General features: G+C 39.9%; 1 protein-coding gene across 2 annotated transcripts in view; it reads left to right on the top strand.

Moving 5' to 3' along the window:
- The window catches only part of colq (collagen-like tail subunit (single strand of homotrimer) of asymmetric acetylcholinesterase), a 45,656-nt gene extending 28,282 nt beyond the window's left edge, over window positions 1–17,374 (top strand). For both annotated transcript variants that reach the window (XM_041246387.1, XM_041246386.1), the window contains exons 12-17: window positions 5,208–5,304; window positions 6,910–7,049; window positions 7,290–7,409; window positions 7,682–7,808; window positions 14,452–14,554; window positions 16,575–17,374. In XM_041246387.1, coding sequence (XP_041102321.1) covers window positions 5,208–5,304; window positions 6,910–7,049; window positions 7,290–7,409; window positions 7,682–7,808; window positions 14,452–14,554; window positions 16,575–16,644 — 657 coding nt within the window. In that variant the 3' untranslated portion in view covers window positions 16,645–17,374. The remainder of the gene's footprint in view (window positions 1–5,207; window positions 5,305–6,909; window positions 7,050–7,289; window positions 7,410–7,681; window positions 7,809–14,451; window positions 14,555–16,574) is intronic.
- Window positions 17,375–23,085: the final 5,711 nt, after the last annotated feature.

The following is a 23,085-nucleotide window of genomic DNA, read 5'->3' as shown; positions in this document are numbered from 1 at the left end:
TGCTTGGAAGCAGTGCACACCTTCTACTCAGCAGCCCCGAGTATACTGGCTGCTGACTATTTAAACCCTGCACCTGGTCCTAATTTGAAATGATCCCCAGGTGCAAGTGATAACACTATGTAACACAATTTTTGTTCCTGGGTAGTAAGTGTTATTTCCTAATTGCTTATGCCTCAAAAGCATAGAAAATGGCTATTATTCCCCACAAACTTTGCTTTTGTGGCCAGGACAGTGATATTTTGAAATGTACCTATTTCCAATGAGAAAACGGGCGAATTTGTGTCTTTTCGTTCACATAAAGTCAGAAAAAAACAACATATGAATCCAAATTAACATGTATTTATACTAAAGTAATACAAAAATGACTATAGAAGATTTAGAAGTGAGTAGTTTTTCGAGATTTACGATTATACTGTAAATCACTTTCACGAATCAGCCCCCAAATGTAGTCTCCCATCATGTTCTCGTTATACTGTCCTTGTTAGCGGCGTTCAAAGTCCAGTATATCCTGGTGGAAGCGCTTGCCTTGCTCCTCCGAGTACGCTCCCATGTTCTCCTTGAATTTATCAAGATAAGCATCAAGGATATGGACTTTGAGGGACATCCTACAGCCCATTGCAGAGTAGTTCTTCACCAGAGTCTCAATCAGTTCCACATAGCTTTCGGCCTTGTGATTGCCCAGGAAGCCCCGAACCACTGCGACAAAGCTGTTCCAAGCCGCTTTCTCCTTACTAGTGAGCTTCTTGGAGAATTCACTGCACTCCAGGATCTTCTTTATCTGTGGTCCGACGAAGACACCGGCTTTGACCTTTGCCTCAGACAGCTTAGGGAAGAAGTCTTGAAGGTACTTATGCCGACTCCTTATCTAGAGCTCTGACAAATTGTTTCATAAGGCCCAATTTGATGTGCAGTGGTGGCATCAGCACCTTCCGGGGGTCCACCAGTGGCTCCCACTTGATGTTGTTCCTCCCCACAGAGAACTCGGTCCGCTGTGGCCAGTCCCGCCTGTGGTAGTGCGCCTTGGTGTCCCTGCTGTCCCAAAGGCAAAGATAGCAGGGAAACTTGGTAAAACCGCCTTGGAGACCCATCAGGAATGCCACCATTTTGAAGTCTCCTATGACCTCCCAGCCGTACTCATCATACTTCAAGGCGTCCAGCAAGGTCTTGATGCTGTTGTAATCCTCTTTGAGGTGCACCGAGTGAGCCAGGGGAAGAGACGGGTACTTGTTACCATTATGGAGCAGCACGGCTTTGAGGCTCCTGGATGAGCTGTCAATGAAGAGGCGCCACTCATTCTGGTTACAGGCGATTCCAATTGCCTCGAACAGACTGGTCACATTGTGGCAGAAGCAGAGCCCATCTTGACGAAGAAGCTGGAAAAAGGTTGGTGACGCTTCCTCTGATCTGCGACTTGCACACTTTCATCCAACAAGTTCCATTGCTTGAGCCTAGACGTCAAAAGCTCGGCATTGGACTTGGTGAGACCAAGATCTCTAATCAAGTCGTTGAGGTCTTTTTGGTTGGGGTAGTATGGGTTTCTCTCCTCAGCTCCACCTCTGAAATTGTCATCTGGATCTACAACGTCTTCCTCGCTCTCTGACTTGCTGCTCTCTTCTAAAGACGGCTGCTCTCTCTCCGGAGGAGTGGGTACGGGGAGCTCATGGCAGTGTGGCACCGGGGCGATGGATGAAGGAAGGTCCGGATACGTGATAGCAGGTGCATTCTTGCCAGTCTGACGTTTGGAAGGGTCCACCATGAAGAAGTAGATGTTGCTTGAGTGGTCAGTGGGTTCCCGCCAAATTCTTGGGATAGCAAACTTCATGGCTCTCTTTTCCCCTCTGTACCATCCTACAAAAATACATTTATTTCACCCATGACTAATGTGTAAGAGATTCTCGCAACATTTTTCATATATGATATATTTTTTCAATAACATTGAAAATTATAAAACATTTTAAAATTAAAAACTTTTACAATTTAAAAAATTTACAAATTTTATAACATAAAATCCCGAGCAACAATTGTCCATCTTTTTTCAGTGCTCGCAGGTGAAATGAGGTGCCCAGGGTTTGTCTTGATCCCCGACAGGCATGCCGAAATATACCTTGTAGGCCTCACACATCTTAGCAGATGCTTCCACGGAGTACTTTTTCGCTCATCTTGATAAATTGGCCGCAGACATAGAAAAATGCGTCTGCCAGATGCTTGCAGCCTCTTGATGCCATCTCAGAAAAATGCAGATATATATCCACTTAGGCAGCTGGAACTAAACTGAACTGGTGGGCTTAAGGCCCCTGTATTTATACTACTATTTATATTACTGGAAAGTTTTAGAATGTTCTAGAAGTTACTCCAAGTTTACTCAGCACTGAATCTATCTGGAATGTTCTCGAAAATAGATAAATTTCAAAATCACTGTCCTGGTCACAAAAGCAAAGTTTGTGGGGAATAATAGCCATGTTCTATACTTTTGAGACATAAGCAATTAGGAAATAACACTTACTACCCAGGAAATTTGTTACATGGTGTAATTAAACAATAAAAACAAACAAATGCGCATTTGCCTGTGTTTTTTTTTTCTAGCAGGGAGGAAATTAACCCTCTCCCTGCTCACAATATATATATATATATATATATATATATATATATATATATATATTTTCTTCCTTTTTTTTTTAAACACTGTAATATGATGTTGCTTAACAGCAATGCAAGTCTAATAGAGTGTCACTATATTACAACGAATGGCTTAGTAGGAACTACGGCTCAGGTATTTTGAGGTACATTCTTAGAAAGGATTGCAGATTTCATTGTGTCACAGCTATAGAGTAGCTATAAATCATGTTGTAATTGTGAATAAGCATCTTTGTTTTTTGTTTCTTTGGGAGGATGGAGGTGGGTCAACTTACTAGAGGGACTGTTATTGAGTATTTTACCTTGCAGTCCATGTGCATTACAGATGCATGCAGTGTTACAATTCTGCAACTCTGCAAAAAAAAGTAAAGCCAAAAAGATAACAAATTGCAGCCAATAATACCGATGTAATGAATCTCCTCCTATTGGCTGATGAGTTCATATTACTGCCATCAGCATGTGACCCATACTTGGCTCTTGACGAGAATTTGTTCTTTAGTTGAATGGTAAGCCTTTGAACCGTACTGTATTGTTTGCGGCTCGCGTCCAGCCTTTGACTTCCATGTAATTCAATGGGCTGAGATGCCAATTCATTGCACCCGCTATCATGTATATGTAGAAGCATCTATTTTCCTGTCTGCTTTCTGAAACAGAAGGCCATGGAAGAAAGTAGTAAACTACAATGAATTATTTCTTCAGTGTACAATGGAAAGCGATATTGTAGCACAGCTGCACAGAAATTAGTCCTAAGTAGTTTTGTGTTATAGTCCCATTTTTTACTTTAGAAACCTGACAAATACTCTGCCAATTAGTTTAATGTTTAGGGAAGTAACAAGTCCTACATTAGACACAAGCTACATAAGACTCCAGTTAAAGCTGTACTTGTTGGTTAACAGGCCCAGCCAATGATTTTCCTGCTAAACAAGGCAGTTATTGCATCAATGAAATGACAGCTCTATCTACTGAAAATATGGAAACATAATCCCGCTCTCGAGACAGTTATATATAGTTACTTGCTCGCTGAACAACATACTAAAGAGTGAGATTTGCTATGATAAACAAGACACCTATGGAAATTGAATTTGTCAACTGTTTGTATTCCAACATCAGTAGCTGGCAAACTAATATAATATTTTAATAATAATATTACTCTGCAAAGGCTGAGGTAAGATTGACAGGTGTATTTTAACATGAGGAAATTATTATTATATTTTTCTTCAGGGGCACTGTTTCAACCCATAGATGTTTCCAACATAAATAAAAGGTGTGCTGAATTATGGTCCACTGCTTTACCCCACTCAGACCAGCAAGGTAACTGGCAATATGACATTATCAGAAGGGAGGGCTACTGTAATTTTAGCATACAATTTAATTTCACTCTTCTGACACATTAGCCTATTTCCTGTACCCATGTCTGCTTAATGTAATACAGTACAGCCATGTTACTAATGGCCCTTAAGCTAATTTAGTCAGGACCCTTCACTTCCTCTTCCATTTTTAGATTCAGCTTAATAATTCTGTAAATGCTTTTCAAGCACCAGTTTTAACACATTAAATGATTATATTACCAGATTCAAATTTGATCTGGTCTTATATTTGTTTAGGGCACCCTTACTAAAATATAGTAATTTTTTGCTGAAATCATTTAACAATATTCCATGATTTCTGTGTTGACACAATTGGAATCTTAAATGTCACTTTCACAGTTATACAGTTACATAGAAAAATGCCTTTTCCACTGGGTGGCTGCTTGTGCGTTATGGCTCCTTTTTCACACACTGGCACAGTGCACTGTGTTGAAGGAAAACCAATAATAACAAATTGGACTGCTGTTTACCTTACTTACTACAAGTTTTAAAAGCGGTATGTACAATACTTATGTTAATTAAGCCATAGTCATAGCAAATACGTAATTCAAATGAATGGCCTCTGTGCTGCCTTTGGTGTTCAGGCTCAGCTCAATGTAGGAATGAGTTGCTGTTTTTTGGACATTGCTGGTTGCTGCAGAGGGTCACTGATTTAGATATTTCTTGAAAGATCGCTGCATGTCCAACAAACTCACCTTTAAGTGCTGTGACTTAGTTTGCACCCATAGGGGGGGGTTAGGCTCCCACCACAACATATATTTGTGTAAACTTCTAATGTAACTGCAGTAAAGTATCCTGCTAAAACATAAAATGATAATTGAAATGTGCAGTAAGCAGTGCAGTACGTTGTGAAGTAAAATAAGGGCCCTGTCTATTGACATTTTCTTTTGAAAGCGTTATTGAAAGCTTTTACACCAATTTGCACTAATTTTTAAAATTAATTTCAATTCAAGAATATATAAATATATACTCACTGTACCTCACACAAGATTTGTACTGAGAAGTCTGCCCTTGTTATCTTCTGTGAATATCTGAAGCTGTTGCTCCAAACCCTTTAGTGGGACAGCATGTGTGTCACCAGAAGAGTTTTTATAGATTAGTGCCTAGTAAATAACATAGCCAATGCCCCATTAAAGCTCATGGTGGTATGATGTGCTGTTGTCTCTGTTCTGAATGTCACATACTGTACTGTCTGCTCACCTGCAGGGAGTAATGGGTAACATTGGTGCATCAGGACCGCTAGGCCCTGTGGGTCCTCCTGGTCCCGCTGGGCACCCGGGCCCACCAGGACTTCCTGGAGCAGGTATGTAAACAATATATTATAGATCCTGGTAAATATATCTGCTTGAAGGTGCTTCTATGAAGTGGGCACTGGTTACATCTGACTACCAAGTTTAAGACATTTTAAGTTATCATTAACATTACTGAGCATAAATAACAGAACCACATAATTGAATTCATCTGAAGTAAATAAGAATAAATGATTCAGCATTTAATCCTAGTCATATGAGCGACCTGGTATATATGATCTAAACAGTGGCAGATCTTAATATCGCCCGCTTTAATTCTGCATTACCCAGCTGGGCTTTTCATTAGCTATGCATTATTGTATTGCTACTTACATCAAATGAATTAAATTACAATTCCAAAATCATTCCGATGTGACTGCATGGCTATCTGTAGAACTTACAGAATTAGTAGGGAGGCAAAACCTGTAGAGACTGCTTCTCCTCACCATGCTACAGCGCAACTCAACCAGCCAGGCACCTTGTGAGCTCAGGCAGACACATGCAGGGCTTAAACCCTGATTGATAGAGCAAAGGAAATCCTTACAGAGGTGTGAAACATTATGTCACTGATTAAAATGACAATTGCCGTCAGGGTCTAGATGACATCAGTTTGGCTCATTTTACCCAGTGATGAGTTACAAGCAAGAACTTACTAAGAAGTCAGGCACTGCCAAACTGTGAATTCACTGCTGCACCAGGATAGCTTTTCCACTTCTCCATGTTTACTACCTTTTTAATAGAAGTATGTTGCATGGCATGAGTGCAAATGTTATATTTCTGTTGTGAAGATTTAATGGGCCGATATTTTGACTTTCAAGTCTGGTTTCGCCGAACCTAATAAGCGCTGATCTCAGACTAACTTACCTAAGGTAAGGTAGTCCAACATTCAAGACATTCGAAATTACGTTAGGAAGAAACATTTACAATCCAGTTTTAGCAATTCACCTTTAAAACTGTGCAAGTCAGAGTGTAATAATAAAGTCAGAGTGTAATAATAGCCAAGCTTTTAATTCCTGCTGGGATCTGATTCCACACACTCATGGCTTTGTCACTGGAGAGTTTATTTGCTTTTTCTGGAGGGGGAGGGACTTGGAAGTTGAGGTGAAATTTAATGTTTAACAGCTGTTTATAGAAGACTTGCAGCCAAGAAGCTGTAGGTGTCCTTCCTGGCAGGCTGCTTCGGATAGGGCCAACTGATACCACCCAAACATAGCAGTACAGGTGGAGAGACTATGGGCTCTATTCAGTGATCTCAACAGAAACACTGCATGCACTGTCAGATTTGTAAAACCTTGGAACACAAAGGGCTTTATGATAATTATCTAGTAATGGCGATATTTAGATTAATTTAATAAAATAAGTGCCCCATTTTTACCAGTATGTTTGCATTCATTTGAAAACAACATTAAAAGCTTATATGCTCATTTGCATACTTCGATTTATTTCACTTCAGGAATGTGTGAATATATACACACTGTACCTGTCACACAAGGTTTTTTTTTTTTTTGAGAATCTGTTTATGTGGACACACAAGCTTATAAAGTTCCTCTTCAAAGCAGCAAATGAATTATTAAAAAACAAACAATTTATTTGCTTATTGTTATACTCTTTATTCCAAGGGCATGTCAGAGTTGGACCAAAGGGTGACAGAGGATCTCAGGGACGCCCTGGTCAGTGTTTCTGCAACCCACCAGTGAGCATGATCCACCCCCCCTATGAGGTGCCCCCACCTGCAGCCAATTACCCCAAAGTCCCAGCGGTATGTGTGAGACATCCACAGTATTTACACGCTGGTGGAATTTAAACCAGAATTGCAAACTGTGGCGAAATGTACAACAACAAAAATAGTTAAAAATAAGTATCAAAAAATACAATGAATAACAACCGAAAAACAGAAGACCTAAATATACTAATGTTTTTTAACCATATATTTTCAGTATTTTTCCTTTACGTATGGGAGACTGTTAGCTGACACGCTGCCTTTTTTTTGCTGGTGTAGATATTCGTGGTGAATAATCTAGAAGAACTGGAAAGGCTGAAGACTGATAATGCGCTGGCATTCAGTAGAGATCAGAAGTCGCTTTATTTTAAGGACACTGAAAAATGGCTTCCAATTCAGGTATTTTGTGAAAATACGCCTTTATAACTGTAACAGGAAATTCTATATTGTATCCGCCCTTTATCTAAACTGCATGTGAAATGATTAGTATAAACAGACGCTTGTACGAAGTGTTTTATCATTAGATTTAATACTGGTGGCATGTAAAAGACAAGTTTGGTTAAATTATAATACGTTACTTAAATTTATAATAGCTTGGAGATGGGAGTATTCTTTCGTTGTCATTGATTATAAGTGCAATTAAAATGAAAATTGGTCTCTTGTTATTTCAGTTCTCACCCTTCCAGCATATTGAGAACCCCCCAGATCCCGAAGGCGTCTGTGGGGATGGGTTAGTTCAGGAGCACAATGGAGAGGACTGTGATGATGGTAACAAGGTCGTTACAGATGGCTGCATCAGTAAGTTACAGAGCTGATGGTCATTTTTAATTTTTTTGCTCGAGGAATCACATCCAATGCGACAATAATAGGGGCGGATATTGGGACTGAGGATCTGTATTGCAATATATTGCAATACTGAAGACAATATTGCAATATGTATTGTGATACATATTGGAATTCAATGCTGAATGATGCTGATGTTGATTTTATTGTTACCAGAATGAGAACTAAACAGTTATTAATCAAATTTGTATGCATATTGCAATTTTGCATACTTCAAAAACACTGAATTAGCTATTTAAAATTCTCTAAAAACATTGATTTTAAATGTAATTTTTGTTATACATAATATCTTTATTTTCATTTTATAATAAACATGTTTTTTTTTTCTGAACTCAACACGTGTGAATAAATGCCAGCCATTATCAGTTTACACTTGTTTAGCAGTCTGCAATTCAGCTTTCACTTTGGCCCTGGCTTTGTTGTACATCTGTGGTATTGTAACCTCCGAGAATTGTTTCCTGCTGGGTACTCTGTGTCGTGGGTCCTCTGAATTGTTTCCTGCTGGGTACTCTGTGTCGTGGGTCCTCTGAATTGTTTCCTGCTGGGTACTCTGTGTCGCAGGTCCTCGGAATTGTTTCCTGCTGGGTACTCGGTATCGTGGTTATTCTGAATTGTTTCCTGCTGGGTTCTCAGTATCGTGGGTCCTCTGAATTGTTTCCTGCTGGGTACTCGGTATCGTGGGTATTATGAATTGTTTCCTGCTGGGTGCTCTGTGTCGCAGGTCCTCTGAATTGTTTCCTGCTGGGTACTCTGTGTCGCGGGTCCTCTGAATTGTTTCCTGCTGGGTACTCTGTGTCGCGGGTCCTCTGAATTGTTTCCTGCTGGGTACTCTGTGTCGCGGGTCCTCTGAATTGTTTCCTGCTGGGTACTCTGTGTCGCGGGTCCTCTGAATTGTTTCCTGCTGGGTACTCTGTGTCGCAGGTCCTCTGAATTGTTTCCTGCTGGGTACTCGGTATCACAAGTCCTCTGAATTGTTTCCTGCTGGGTACTCTGTATCGCGGGTATTCTGAATTGTTTCCTGCTGGGTACTCGGTATCGCAAGTCCTCTGAATTGTTTCCTGCTGGGTACTCTGTGTCGCGGGTCCTCTGAATTGTTTCCTGCTGGGTACTCTGTGTCGCGGGTCCTCTGAATTGTTTCCTGCTGGGTACTCTGTGTCGCGGGTCCTCTGAATTGTTTCCTGCTGGGTACTCTGTGTCGCAGGTCCTCGGAATTGTTTCCTGCTGGGTACTCTGTGTCGCGGGTCCTCTGAATTGTTTCCTGCTGGGTACTCTGTGTCGCGGGTCTTCTGAATTGTTTCCTGCTGGGTACTCTGTGTCGCGGGTATTCTGAATTGTTTCCTGCTGGGTACTCGGTATCACAAGTCCTCTGAATTGTTTCCTGCTGGGTACTCGGTATCGTGGGTATTATGAATTGTTTCCTGCTGGGTGCTCTGTGTCGCAGGTCCTCGGAATTGTTTCCTGCTCGGTACTCTGTGTCGCGGTTATTCTGAATTGTTTCCTGCTGGGTACTCTGTGTCGCAGGTCCTCCGAATTGTTTCCTGCTGGGTACTCGGTATTGTCGGTATTCTGAATTGTTTCCTGCTGGGTTCTCGGTATCACAAGTCCTCTGAATTGTTTCCTGCTGGGTACTCGGTATCGCGGGTATTCTGAATTGTTTCCTGCTGGGTTCTCGGTATCGTCCTCTGAATTGTTTCCTGCTGGGTACTCTGTGTCGCGGTTATTCTGAATTGTTTCCTGCTGGGTACTCGGTATCGCGGGTATTCTGAATTGTTTCCTGCTGGGTTCTCGGTATCACAAGTCCTCTGAATTGTTTCCTGCTGGGTACTCTGTGTCGCGGGTCCTCTGAATTGTTTCCTGCTGGGTACTCTATGGTATCGCGGGTATTCTGAATTGTTTCCTGCTGGGTTCTCGGTATCGCGGGTCCTCTGAATTGTTTCCTGCTGGGTACTCTGTGTCGCGGGTCCTCTGAATTGTTTCCTGCTGGGTACTCTGTGTCGCGGGTCCTCTGAATTGTTTCCTGCTGGGTACTCTGTGTCGCGGGTCCTCTGAATTGTTTCCTGCTGGGTACTCTGTGTCGCGGGTCCTCTGAATTGTTTCCTGCTGGGTACTCGGTATCGCGGGTATTCTGAATTGTTTCCTGCTGGGTTCTCGGTATCACAAGTCCTCTGAATTGTTTCCTGCTGGGTACTCTGTGTCGCGGGTTATTCTGAATTGTTTCCTGCTGGGTACTCTGTGTCGCGGGTCCTCTGAATTGTTTCCTGCTGGGTACTCTGTGTCGCGGGTCCTCTGAATTGTTTCCTGCTGGGTACTCTGTGTCGCGGGTCCTCTGAATTGTTTCCTGCTGGGTACTCTGTGTCGCGGGTCCTCTGAATTGTTTCCTGCTGGGTACTCTGTGTCGCGGGTCCTCTGAATTGTTTCCTGCTGGGTACTCTGTGTCGCGGGTCCTCTGAATTGTTTCCTGCTGGGTACTCTGTGTCGCGGGTCCTCTGAATTGTTTCCTGCTGGGTACTCGGTATCGCGGGTCCTCTGAATTGTTTCCTGCTGGGTACTCGGTATCGCGGGTATTCTGAATTGTTTCCTGCTGGGTTCTCGGTATCACAAGTCCTCTGAATTGTTTCCTGCTGGGTACTCTGTGTCGCGGGTATTCTGAATTGTTTCCTGCTGGGTACTCTGTGTCGCAGGTCCTCGGAATTGTTTCCTGCTGGGTACTCTGTGTCGCGGGTCCTCTGAATTGTTTCCTGCTGGGTACTCTGTGTCGCAGGTCCTCGGAATTGTTTCCTGCTGGGTACTCGGTATCACAAGTCCTCTGAATTGTTTCCTGCTGGGTACTCTGTGTCGCGGGTATTCTGAATTGTTTCCTGCTGGGTACTCTGTGTCGTGGGTCCTCTGAATTGTTTCCTGCTGGGTACTCTGTGTCGCGGGTCCTCTGAATTGTTTCCTGCTGGGTACTCTGTGTCGCGGGTCCTCTGAATTGTTTCCTGCTGGGTACTCTGTGTCGCGGGTCCTCTGAATTGTTTCCTGCTGGGTACTCGGTATCGTGGGTCCTCTGAATTGTTTCCTGCTGGGTACTCGGTATCGCGGGTATTCTGAATTGTTTCCTGCTGGGTACTCTGTGTCGTGGGTATTCTGAATTGTTTCCTGCTGGGTTCTCAGTATCGTGGGTCCTCTGAATTGTTTCCTGCTGGGTACTCGGTATCACAAGTCCTCTGAATTGTTTCCTGCTGGGTACTGGGTATCACAAGTCCTCTGAATTATTAAAATGTATGAGTTAAAATGTCTTCAAAGTAGGTTCGGATTTTTCAATATAATAACAATCAATCAATCAATCTTTATTTTATATAGCACCTTTCATAGTGGACCACTATCTCAAAGCGCTTTACAAGATACAGTAAAAAAAAAAAAAAAAAAAAAGTATAAAACATTAAATACAGTGAAAAATAAAGCATAATACCAGTACATTAAATACAAGGCTAGGATGTAAAGAGAAAATTATAAAACATTGTGGATAAGTAAAAAAAAAATACTACAAATAATAACTGAGTTACGCGTAAATATGTATACATGCACAGACAGATATTTATGGTTTAATTATACTAGATAGATAGATAGATAGATAGATAGATAGATAGATAGATAGATAGATAGATAGATAGATAGATAGTAATTAGCCATATTTTATGTTGTTTTTTTCTTACTGTTAAGGTTATGTATTTAGTTGCACGCAGATCAATGCAATGTAAAGCGTCCAGAGATGATAAAGAAGAAGAGCTAGAATATATTTTTGTTACTCTGTTTAGTCTGAATTGCGAAACGAAATCACCACGTGACTCTAAGGGGAGAGCGACATTTGCCATGACAACACCAGCATATTTTACTTCAGCCTTGCATAAACAACATACCGCACCGTTTGATGCGATACAGCCATCCTTTTAGATTTTTTTTTTTTATTAGGAAACGATTCCACATATGTGACTTTGCTTTGCAGAATTTAAGCAGCTCAAAATTTCTGTGTGCTTCTGCCATATTTTCTTTTGTGTTAGCAATGGTCATATTACTAGTTTTCACAGGAAGTGATTATCTCGCGAGATAATAGCCGGCATTTTTCTGCAGATGTTTCCTTGAATCAGTTAAACAAAAAATATTGGTATTGCTGTTCAAATACAGATTATTGTATTGCCTGATGAATTTCACAATATAGTATATCGGTATTATCGCACACCCTTAGACAGTAATGACTTCCTCTTCCATTACCGTGTCCACATGAAAGACAAGCACTCCTGGTTCCTGACTGGTTAGTTGCAAAGCGACAGGGCCATGCAAGCAGAAAATGAGTCAATTTCCACATTCCCTTGCTGACCCCACAGCTGCTGGGACTGCTCTTACTGAGATCATCTCTTGCTTACCACACCACCAGTGTGAAGAGGGTTTTACCTCTTCCATTATTATTATTATTATTATTATTATTATTATATTTCAATGTATTGTTTTAGGTTTGTTAAAAACAATGTTTTATTAATATTGTTGTTTTGTTTGGCAGGGATGAAGTTAAACTTCCCTGCCAGAAATATTTGTGTGGAATGTGTCAGTCTTCAGATTTGCTATTTGTTTTGCCAATTTGAGGATTAAGCTTATTAATGGTGTTGGAAAACATGGATCGAGAATTGATTAGCAGTTTGCTACGCATGTGGACTGGCAGAGCTATACTGGTGTTCTTTTCTGAAAGGAGACTAATATTGCAGATAGCAGACTGTTTGGTTCAAATTGCATGTACTGCTAACAATTGATAGAGACGTTGCGTCTACAAGCTTCTTGCCCAACATTGACTGCAAGCTAACAAGATAACAATGCTGTGGACTAGAAGGGGCCAGGCTCTAAAGACTTCAGAGAGATCGAAAGAGATAATGCCACTGGGATCAAAGGGTCTCAAGAAGATAACAAAAGGCAGATTTATGGACCTTTTGTTTCCAGGAGTGTGAAGAATGCACTGAGTTCAGAGGTTGTCACACTAGACTACACACACAGACACACACACACACACACACACAAATAAATTAAATTACCTTTGCAATTGGTTAATGTCAGAGAAAGAGGAGGTTGACCATCTATACAGAAGGGTAGTTAATGTCATGAAAACATTGTAATGATGAGTATTCTGTTTGACCTGTACCTGGGACCAGACTCCCTGCATATTTCAATAAACCTAACAACTGATTGAAGAAAAGGACTCTGTGCATTTTCTTGAATCTACTTACTCACCATCCATTTTTTTGTAAGTTACTTCAAATGGTATATATTTTCAGGATATGGCAAGTTTACTTTTAAAGAAATTCTTCATACAACCATATGAAGTAAATTGCTTTTAGTTACTTCATCAAGTTGCACTAAGTTATTTCACATGCAAAGTGTGCAAACTAAATAATTAACTGTTCAATTCTATGTTAATGTGTTACAATTAATTAATTTAGTTCCATGAAAGGGAAATGCAACTGGAATTTCACTCAACAGTTCCGTGAAGCTTAGACTTTTGGTCTGCTGGTTTGGAAACTCGACCTGTTGAAGTGTCTAGTACAAAACTCTCCTCTCAGCAACGAAATCTTCAATCCTACGTTGGATCAAACTCGGCCACAAAGCTTTCAATTCTCGATAGAATCAACAAACAGATGCAAAAAAAAGTCTTCAGTCTTCAGTATAGGAGCCACAACAGCGCCCGTCTGCTCTGTCCTCTTCGCTGAATCTTTTAGCTGTGTAGGTAGCAGGGCACAGTTTCTTTAGGGATACTGTGGTTTTAGGTGTACAGCAGACCTAGACTGGTTTGTTTGATAATAGTCTCTGTAAGTTTTACGACAGTCCTTCAGCCGGGCCTCAGTCTCGTTGCTTTTGATCGTTGACTCGCTTGCAGCTTGCTTCCTCATCCTAGGTCCATTTCAGGCAGTGTCTTGGGTCCGCTTTTAGGCAGAATCCCTGAGTTGCAGCTTTGCTTAGCAGAGTGACAGCACCTTGTTTACCATTTGATGTGGAGCGCAAAACGTTTCGTTTTGCTTGGATATTTAGTCTTTTCACTCTGCTAAATAGCCACTTTCATGAGACCATTTGTGTATCTTGCCTATTTAAACTCCCAGTTCTTTGATGTTTTATTGTCCTTTTCCACTGGGACATCACTAGTTTATGTCTTCCTTGCATCAAAAGTATTGTTTTTGCACATGCAAATTATCTGTACATAATTCAACTGTCTGTTCAGCCTAATCCAGTCCAGGTGCTAGTCACCTAATCAGTAGGTCACGTAGTTCAGTATGACTGCAAGCAAGAGGCCCCCTTCTCAAGACACACCGTTTCATTAAGGAATCCAGTTACATTTCTAATACACGTTCATGTATTATTATCATGTTCAGGGAATATGTCCCACATTTTGTTGTGTGTGTGCGTTTGTTTGGCCCTCGTGCCATTTTATTTCTTATTTAAAGTCTTTATTTTTGTTTAATAAAGAACGAGCGCATTGCTGACTCACCCCACAGTACTTTGCTTGCCTGTGTAACTCACCCACCCAGCCATCCTGTCACTGTATTGTTTGTATTATTTTGCCTGTTTTTTTTTTTTTCAGAATGCAAAAATGCTTATTGTGGAGATGGGTATCGATATGATGGCGTAGAAGAATGTGATGGAAAAGACTTTGGTTATCAAACATGCAAAGCACATCTTCCTGGGTGGGTACAGTTATTAATATTATTATTATTATTATTATTATTATTATTATTATTATTATTATTATTATTAGTAGTAGTAGTATAAGTACGTACAACCCTCTGCTGATTATAAATCTGTAATTGTAGAAGGATATCTCTTGATTTAATTAGTCAATTTTTTAAGCAATGTATCACAGCAAGACTTCACACAAGTTCCTAAACTTTGACCCATTGGCCACTGGTTATTAATCCAACTGTTAATGAAAGATGCTGAACTGAGCATGCGTAACCTGCCCTGGAAGGACCACAGTTAGTACAAAGAAAGATGTGGCCCAAAAGACCCACTGTGGCCATAAGTTATGCATCACCCTACAGAATTAACAAATTTTGTTTCATAAAGTCGAATGAAATCTACCGAATAATGTTATGTTAACATATTGAATTACACACCGCTTTGTAGTTTTCCATACACTTAACAAAAAACTGAATACAAAGTAGAAAAATGGGACATATAGAAATCTAACATGAAATACTGTACTACTATTATGGCTTCCGGTAGACTTCATGCAATACATGATTTTAAATAAAAAAAAAATATATATATATATATATATATATATATATATATATATATATATATATATACATACATATATACACACACACACACACACACACACACAGTACCGGGAAAAAGTATTTGCCCCGTCTTATTTTCTGCATTTTTGCATATTTTTGACACTGAATGTTATCAGATTTTCAACCAAAACTTGATATTAGATAAAAGGGACCCTGAGTGAACAAATAACACAACATTTTGGTACTTATTTAATTTATTTATTAAAGAAATTTATGCAACACCCAATACCCCCGTGTGAAAAAGTAATTGCCCCCTTAGACTCAATAACTGGTTACGCCACCTTTAGCAGCAATAACTGCAACCAAACGCTTCCTGTAGTTATTGATCAGTCTTCTTTGTGACTTCCTGGACTATTTTACGCCTTGTTCTTGGAGAGATTTTGGCAGGACGGCCACTACTGGGAAGATTCACAACTGTCCCAAACTTTCTCCATTTGGACAATATAGCTCTGACTGTGGTTTGGTGGAGCCCCAGAGATTTAGAAATGGCTTTGTAACCCTTTCCAGACTGATAGGCATCAACAACTTTTTTCCGGAGGGCTTCAGGAATTTCTTCTGATTGTGGCACGATGTGCCTCTAGAACTTGTGTGCTGACAACTTCACTCTGATGGTAAGGGCCAAAGTTAGTCAGATTTATATTGGGCAGAGTTGGCCCAAATCAGGCCTGATTGTTAACCAAAGTATTCAAACAGCTGACCGTAATTACCCCTTTAATTGGGTTGAGTTAACTAGGAGGGCAATAACTTTTTCACACCTGAAGATTGCATGTTTGATTATCTTGCACACCAAACAAATGAAAGAAGCACCAAACTTTGGTGTCATTTTTTTCTCTCAGACTCCCTCTATATACTACTACAACCCACAAAAAGATCTGACCAAACTCAATGTGAAAAATGTGCAAAAATGCAGAAAATCAGACAGGGGGCAAATACTTTTTCACAGTAATATATATATATATATATATATATATATATATATATATATATATATATATATATATATATATATATATATAAGGTAAAAGCACCCAAACTTAAAATTCTAGGTGTTGCAAAACCTTTGGCCATAGCTGTATGCACATTGCACACTGACCATTATCACTTCGCTTTTGCTGTTTGGAGCCTAGTGTTGGTGGCAAGTGAAGACAGGCAACCACAAAAAAATGATTACTTATTTACTTCTACAAAACTTATTTTTTTCTACAAAAAAAAACCCAGCAGTGAACAACCCTTTAGACAGATTCAATAGAAACATCAGCTTTAATTGCCAAACAGTGGCCGTACTTTATGCCTCAATCCTAAAATTCAAGGTGATGCAACACTTTTGGCCATAACAGTGGTGTTGCAAGAATTTGACCTGGTAACGAGGAATATAAAACATGTTCTTCTTCTTGTTTCCTAGGTCTTACGGAGAACTTAAGTGCACCTCATACTGTTTCATTGACTCTACAAACTGCAAGTTTTTTACATGAAGGAAGAAAACAAAAGTGTGGATTGCATCCCACAGTGTCACGTACACCTGGTGCTATTACCCAATCGAAAAGACTGAGGCAATGCAAAAACAAAACTAAACAAAAACTAAACAAGGCATACAAGTTAAACCCTCCGTTTTCTTGCTGCTGAAAGGCGTGTAGCTGATGGGATTTCTATAACCCAAATGTTAGTCCAGAAACACATAGGACCATTGCATTCTGTCTTAATAATTCAACAAAGGATTAATTATGGTTCGCTGAGCTGAAATTATGAGAAATTTACCAAAGCTGACAGGCACTGTTAGGGAATTCTCACCTGGAACAGCCATTTTTTCATGGGCTAAAGTGAAGTTAGTCTATAACAACAATTTAGATTGAGCCAGGTTATTTATCTGAAGATACTATATGATACATGTAAATATTAGCAAATTTATCAGCCGTAATAACCAAAGTGCCCAGTATGTGGCAGAGTTAGTGAAAAGCCACCTAATCAGAGATTTGTACTAGCTGCAGTACTGGGTTTTTGCAGTACTAGCCCTTAATTTGCAGATTACAATTTGTGAATGAGCCCCTCCCCCCCAAGTTATGTGGCCTCCACCTGTGTTAAATTGTAGTGATTCACATGATTTCAGCATAAATTAATCAGTTCTTGTTGGTTCCCTCTGCTGGGTAGTGGATGTCAAAGCAAAGACTCAACCATGAGTACCAAGGCGTTTTCAAAAGAACTCTGGGACAAAGTTGTTGAACCGGGACAAAGTTGTTGAAAGGCACAGATCAGGGGATGGGTATAAAAAAATATCAAAGGCCTTGAATATCCCTTGATTATTAAGGGATATTATGAAGTGGAAGATGTATGACACCACCAAGACCCTGCCTAGATCAGGCTGTCCCTCCCAAACTGGATAACCGAGCAAGAAGGAGACTGATCAGAGAGGCTACCAAGAGGCCAATGGCAACTTTGCAAGAGCTACAGGCTTTTATGGCCAAGACTGGTCAAAGAATGCATGCGACAACAATATCCCAATCACTCCACAAATCTGGCCTGTATGGTAGGGTGGCAAGAAGGAAGCCATTACTCAAGAAAACCCACACTGAATCCCATTTGTAGTATGCAAAATTCTGCAGCCATGTGGCAAAAAGTTTTGTGGTCTGGCAAAACTAAAATGGAACTTTTTGGCTAAATGCAAAGCGTTATGTTTGGCACAAACCCAACACAGTGCATCACCCAAATAACACCATCCCTACTGTGAAGCATGGTGGTGCCAGCATCATATTATGGGGATGAGGCACTTGTCAGGATAGAAGGGAAAATGAATAGAGCAAAGTACAGAGAAGTCCTTGAGGAAAACCTGCTGCTCTCTGCAAGAAAGCTGAAACTGGGACGGAATTTCACCTTTCAGCATGACAACAACCCAAAGCACACAGCCAAAGCTACACTGGAGTGGCTAAGGGACAAAAAGGTAAATGTCCTTGAGTGGCCCAGTCAGAACCCCGGCCTAAAATTTGTGGCATGACTTGAAGATTGCTGTCCAGCAACGCTCCCCAGGGAACATGACTGAGCTTGAACAATTTTGTAAAGAAGAATGTTCAAATATTGCCAAATCTAGGTGTGCAAAGTTGGTAGAGACCCATCCCAATACACTCAAAGCTATAATTGCTGCCAAAGGCGCTTCCACAAAGTATTAACTCAGGGGGGTGGAGACTTATCCAATTATGATCTTTGAGTTTTGTATTTTTAATATATAATTTTCTTCTCAATAAAAACTTTTTTTCCCCTTAACAGTGTGGAGGATGGTGTGTAGATAAGTGGAAAGAATCCTCATTTAAATGCATGAAACTCTGAGGCAATGACACAAAATGTGAAAACATTTCAAGGGGGTGTAGACTTTCTATAGGCACTGTATCTAGGAATGCATATGCATATCTTTTTGACCGATATTTGATTCAGCAGGATAATAGGAACCAACAAGAATGCTTACAATGTGCTTGTACTTCATGCATCAGGGATGGAATTTAAAATGGTTGTTTTCACTTTGTCTACCAATAACGTGTGTAGGACTAATAGATCATATTAATGTAAAAAGACATGTACAAATCTTTTGTTTTAGTGTTTTGTAAACTGTGGTGTTATAATAGCTCTGCATGTTCATGTTACTGGCATTCAACTGCCAACAGAAATAAAATCAGTTGACACAAAATCACTGTGATATTCTATTAAAAAAAAAAAACTAAAAAAAAAAAAAAAAACTTTTTTGTTGTTATATGTAAACCCAGAGAGCTTTAACAGTCTTCACATTTTGACGTTAACAGCTTGTATCTATTTTTTAGAATCTCCTATAACAGAATATATACTGAGGTTTACAATGAATTTCAGACACTTGTTTAGATTTACATCTTCTGGCGCTCTAACCATTTTCTCAATACTAATAAACACTCAATTCTTTAGTCTGAACTTAATTTTCAGCATACTTCCCTTAAAAACAAGTAAGTGTTTTACAATTACTTGTTAACACTTTATATTGAGGTGCAGCTTATTAATGTTTTATAAATGTATAGTATATGTTTAATAACGGTGTTATATAGTGTTAATAAGCATTATAGATGGTTTATAACCATGCAATAGCCATCAACGGAATTACGTTTAACCCTTTGCGGTCCTATCTCGGTCCAGGTCCGACATTACAATTTTCCCTTTCCCTGTCCGACATCATCAAAAAGACGTAAAGCACAGGCCTCTAGTCATATTTTCTCTGGAAAAAGCTGAGAAAACCTTTCAATGGCAGAGTGATAGAAGTTGAATGAAGCCGAAAAAAGGGCGTTTCTGATAGCCCCATGCACCATAGAGATAACACAGACATAAACAAAGGAGATAGCTGCTTCTGCATCCAGCGCTCAAAGAATATTACAGACATTTGCAATGCTTTTTGAGATGTTATAGTAAAAAAATAATGATTTGGATCGCATTATTGAGGAGTTTGGTGATAAAACGAGTGATCAAGAGAGGATTTATCAGTATGCACGTCTATAAAGAGGTATGTGAAAAATACAGTGAACAAGGGGTGGGGCTTGGCTGGAGATACAGTACTGAGTGTCCTTTTGCCATACACTGCCTTTTAAAACTGTTTTACTCTGTGGGAAAAAAAAAATATTTTAAACACTGCGTGTAAAATAAACAGCGCGTGTGAAAATAACTTGGACCTGATGCACCTGACAAGAGTTGAATAAATGGACTGCAAAGAGTTAAACATACCAAAGTACAATGACTGGCCAAAAACTGTCCCCTTTATAAAACTAATTCTGTCTATGGCTATGGTTATAAACCATCTATACTGCTTTACAACATAGTTATTAAGCATCTATTATATATTTATAAAATATTTATATAGCATTAATAAGCAGCACCTTAATATAAAGTGTTACCAATTATGTTTAAACCCCGGATGTGGCCCTGCAACCCAGAAGTCAGTTGTACATCAAAGTAACAATCAGATAGGAAATGGATGTGGAAAAGCTGCCTCTCCTCTCATTACAGAAGGAGAAGGCTGCGTGTACGGACTCCTGTGCAGTTTGGATCTGATAAACATGGCAGACCCTTCAACCACAACTATAAACACTCACTCATAAACTCTAAATCAGTGATCAACGTCCTTGAAGCCAGTCAATATGTTCAGTGTGCATTCTTAAGTTGAAAAATGAGTGAAGGGCTATTCCCACAGTAGCGTTTATTCGCTGCATTCTTTATGCCTGTATTCAGACTTGCAGGTCAAGTATCACAGGAAAGATGGGGGAAGGTCTGATTACAGCAGTGCAGAATATCTTGTTCTTTATGATAAGCAGCACAAAAAAACATCTCGATAAAGAATACAAACAGAAATTATAGGAAAACATGATAATCAGAAAGTAAGCACTGTTGATATGTTAAAATAAACACACTGTTTTGACTACAGGTTTTCGTTAAATGTCTGGGTGTAGCATCTAGAAAGTGCATGCCATGAGATCCCGTGGCCATTACACGTATTCCACACACATAGTTGAGATACCCATCCTATTACAGCTGTATGCTGTGGTTGTAAAAGAGTCGCCGGATCTTTGAGAAATAAAAATAAAAAAATGCATCAGAATGCATTAAAATGATTGCGTTTGGTAGTCCTATCTGTACTTATAGTGTTCTTTAAACACTGCCAAAATAACATTGTTTGAGATTATTTGTTACCAATACAGCGGCTGATTTGAAAACATGTCACATGCTCCCTTTTTATTGGCACCCTGAGCTCAGGATGTCCATTCGCGCCATACACATTTCGCTTTTTTAATTTATTGATTTTTTTGCAGCGATTATGCTCAAGTGTGAAAGGTAGTATTCAATTATATAGGTTCGGTTTTTTGCTCTAGAAAACTACAGCGAACAATCTAGTATGACTAGCCCATCAGGGTGACTAAATTGTAGTTGTCAACTGGTCAAATAAAATCAATCAATCAATCTTTATTTTATATAGCGACTTTCATAGTGGACCACTATCGCAAAGCTCTTTACAAGATGTAGTAACAACAAGAAAATCCATAATACTTTAAATACAGAGAAATAGTATAGTAGCATAATACATTAAATGGTAGCAGCAACACAGCAGCTAATAGGAGATATCAGGCTTAAAGAGCATGGAAAGCAAAAGAGAACAGGTGGGTCTTGAGAGTTCATTTAAAGCGAGTGACGGTGGGAGCATCACGCACCAAAGCTGGGAGAGAGTTACAAAGAGTCGGCGCCATGAAGCTAAGCGAGCGTTCTAAAAGTGTGGTGCACTTTTGCTTGGGGAAAACAAGCAGGCCAGAGTCGGAGTACCTCAACTTGCAGGCAGGGATACAACAGGTCAGCAGGTTGAGGAGGTACTCGGGACCTGTGTGATGAAGGGCCTTGCAGGTGAGCAGGAGAGTTTTGAAAATAATCCAGAACTTTACAGGTAGCCAGTGCAGCTGGGCAGGACGGCGGGTGATGTGATCACGTTTTTAACATCTGGTAAGGTTCCTGACGGCAATATTCTGAACTAACTGCAGTCGGTTTATGGTGTGTGCCGGGAGACCACCTTATAGAGAGTTGCAGCAGTCGAGTCGAGAGGAGACAAATGCATGACAAAGTATATCCACATCCGGGAGGGAGAGGTAGGGACAGAATTTGGAGATGTTTCGAAGATGGTAGAAGGAAGATTTGACCATGGAGGAGAAATGGGCATCAAAGGAAAGGTTGTTGTCAAGAAGTAGACCAAGGCTTCGTACTGTGGGGAAAGACAGCAGCAGACAGTTTCTGAGGTTCAGGGCAGCTATATTGAGATTCTTAAGTTGAGTTTTAGATCCTAATGGAAGGAGTTCAGATTTGCTAGTGTTCAGCTGAAGAAAATAGGCAGACATCCAGGCCTCGATGTCTTGAATGCAAGCTGTGAGCCTGACCACGGACCATGACCATGAACAAGATGAATAAATAGGTAAATAATGACTCCCGCTACACAGAGTTAGTAATTGATACCATCTGAAGTAAAATATCATAGACACCACAGAGATAGCAGGTAGTTTTGTTGGAAATAATATGAAGCTTTTAACGACAGCACAGCATAATGATAATGCAGGACAATTAATGCAGGCAGGTGCATCATACAGGGCGATGCAATAGACACACAGGTGAATGGCGGGCGCGAACCCGGGACCTCTCGCACTAAAAGCATAGCATCAATACCGCTGTAAGAGCCGACTTCTTTGCAAGGAGAGTACGTCAGGCTTATGTCTTTGTGTGTGATTATGTCACCTACCAGCCCTGCTACTGCCTTCCCCTGTGCACGCTACAATACCATCTGAAATAAAATACAGACACCTCAGAGATATCAGGCAGTTTTGTTTGAAATAATATGAACCTTTTCACAACAGCATAGCATAATGATATAAAATACAAACAGTATGAAGTCAAAATAGATCAATATAAATGTTAAGTATAGAGACACACCAGAGATAGGGTGGAGGGAAATGTATTTACAGCATTGAAAAAAAACACAACCAGGAATACACATCTTGCACATTCAAGTGACACACTGGTTTCACTTACTCTTGCTTAAACAGCTGACAACTAAGGATAACAAATCCATTAGCAACACTATTACACTACTTGATTGTTCACTTAATATATATTTTTACTTGTTTCAATAACAGACAATGGCTTTACAACGATTCATGGTGCTCTAATCCTGTTACTTTACTTTATGAGACTCACTCACCCAATGCTAAGGTTAAAAATTAAAAATAAACAAACAAGAAAACTTACCAATGAGTTGCAGTAGATTGGTGGTGACTGAGACCATGGAGACTGTGACGGTGGAGTGAGGCAAAAGCAAAGAAATGGTCTACAGCGCATGTTCAAAATCCATTTTAGTTATGAAATAAAAATATAGATCATATAAAGTG

This window comes from Polyodon spathula, chromosome 3, assembly GCF_017654505.1.
Source record: "Polyodon spathula isolate WHYD16114869_AA chromosome 3, ASM1765450v1, whole genome shotgun sequence".
Lineage (NCBI taxonomy): Eukaryota > Metazoa > Chordata > Actinopteri > Acipenseriformes > Polyodontidae > Polyodon > Polyodon spathula.
The sequence above is the reverse complement of the archived record's forward strand: the minus strand, read 5'-3'. Positions and strand labels throughout refer to the sequence as shown.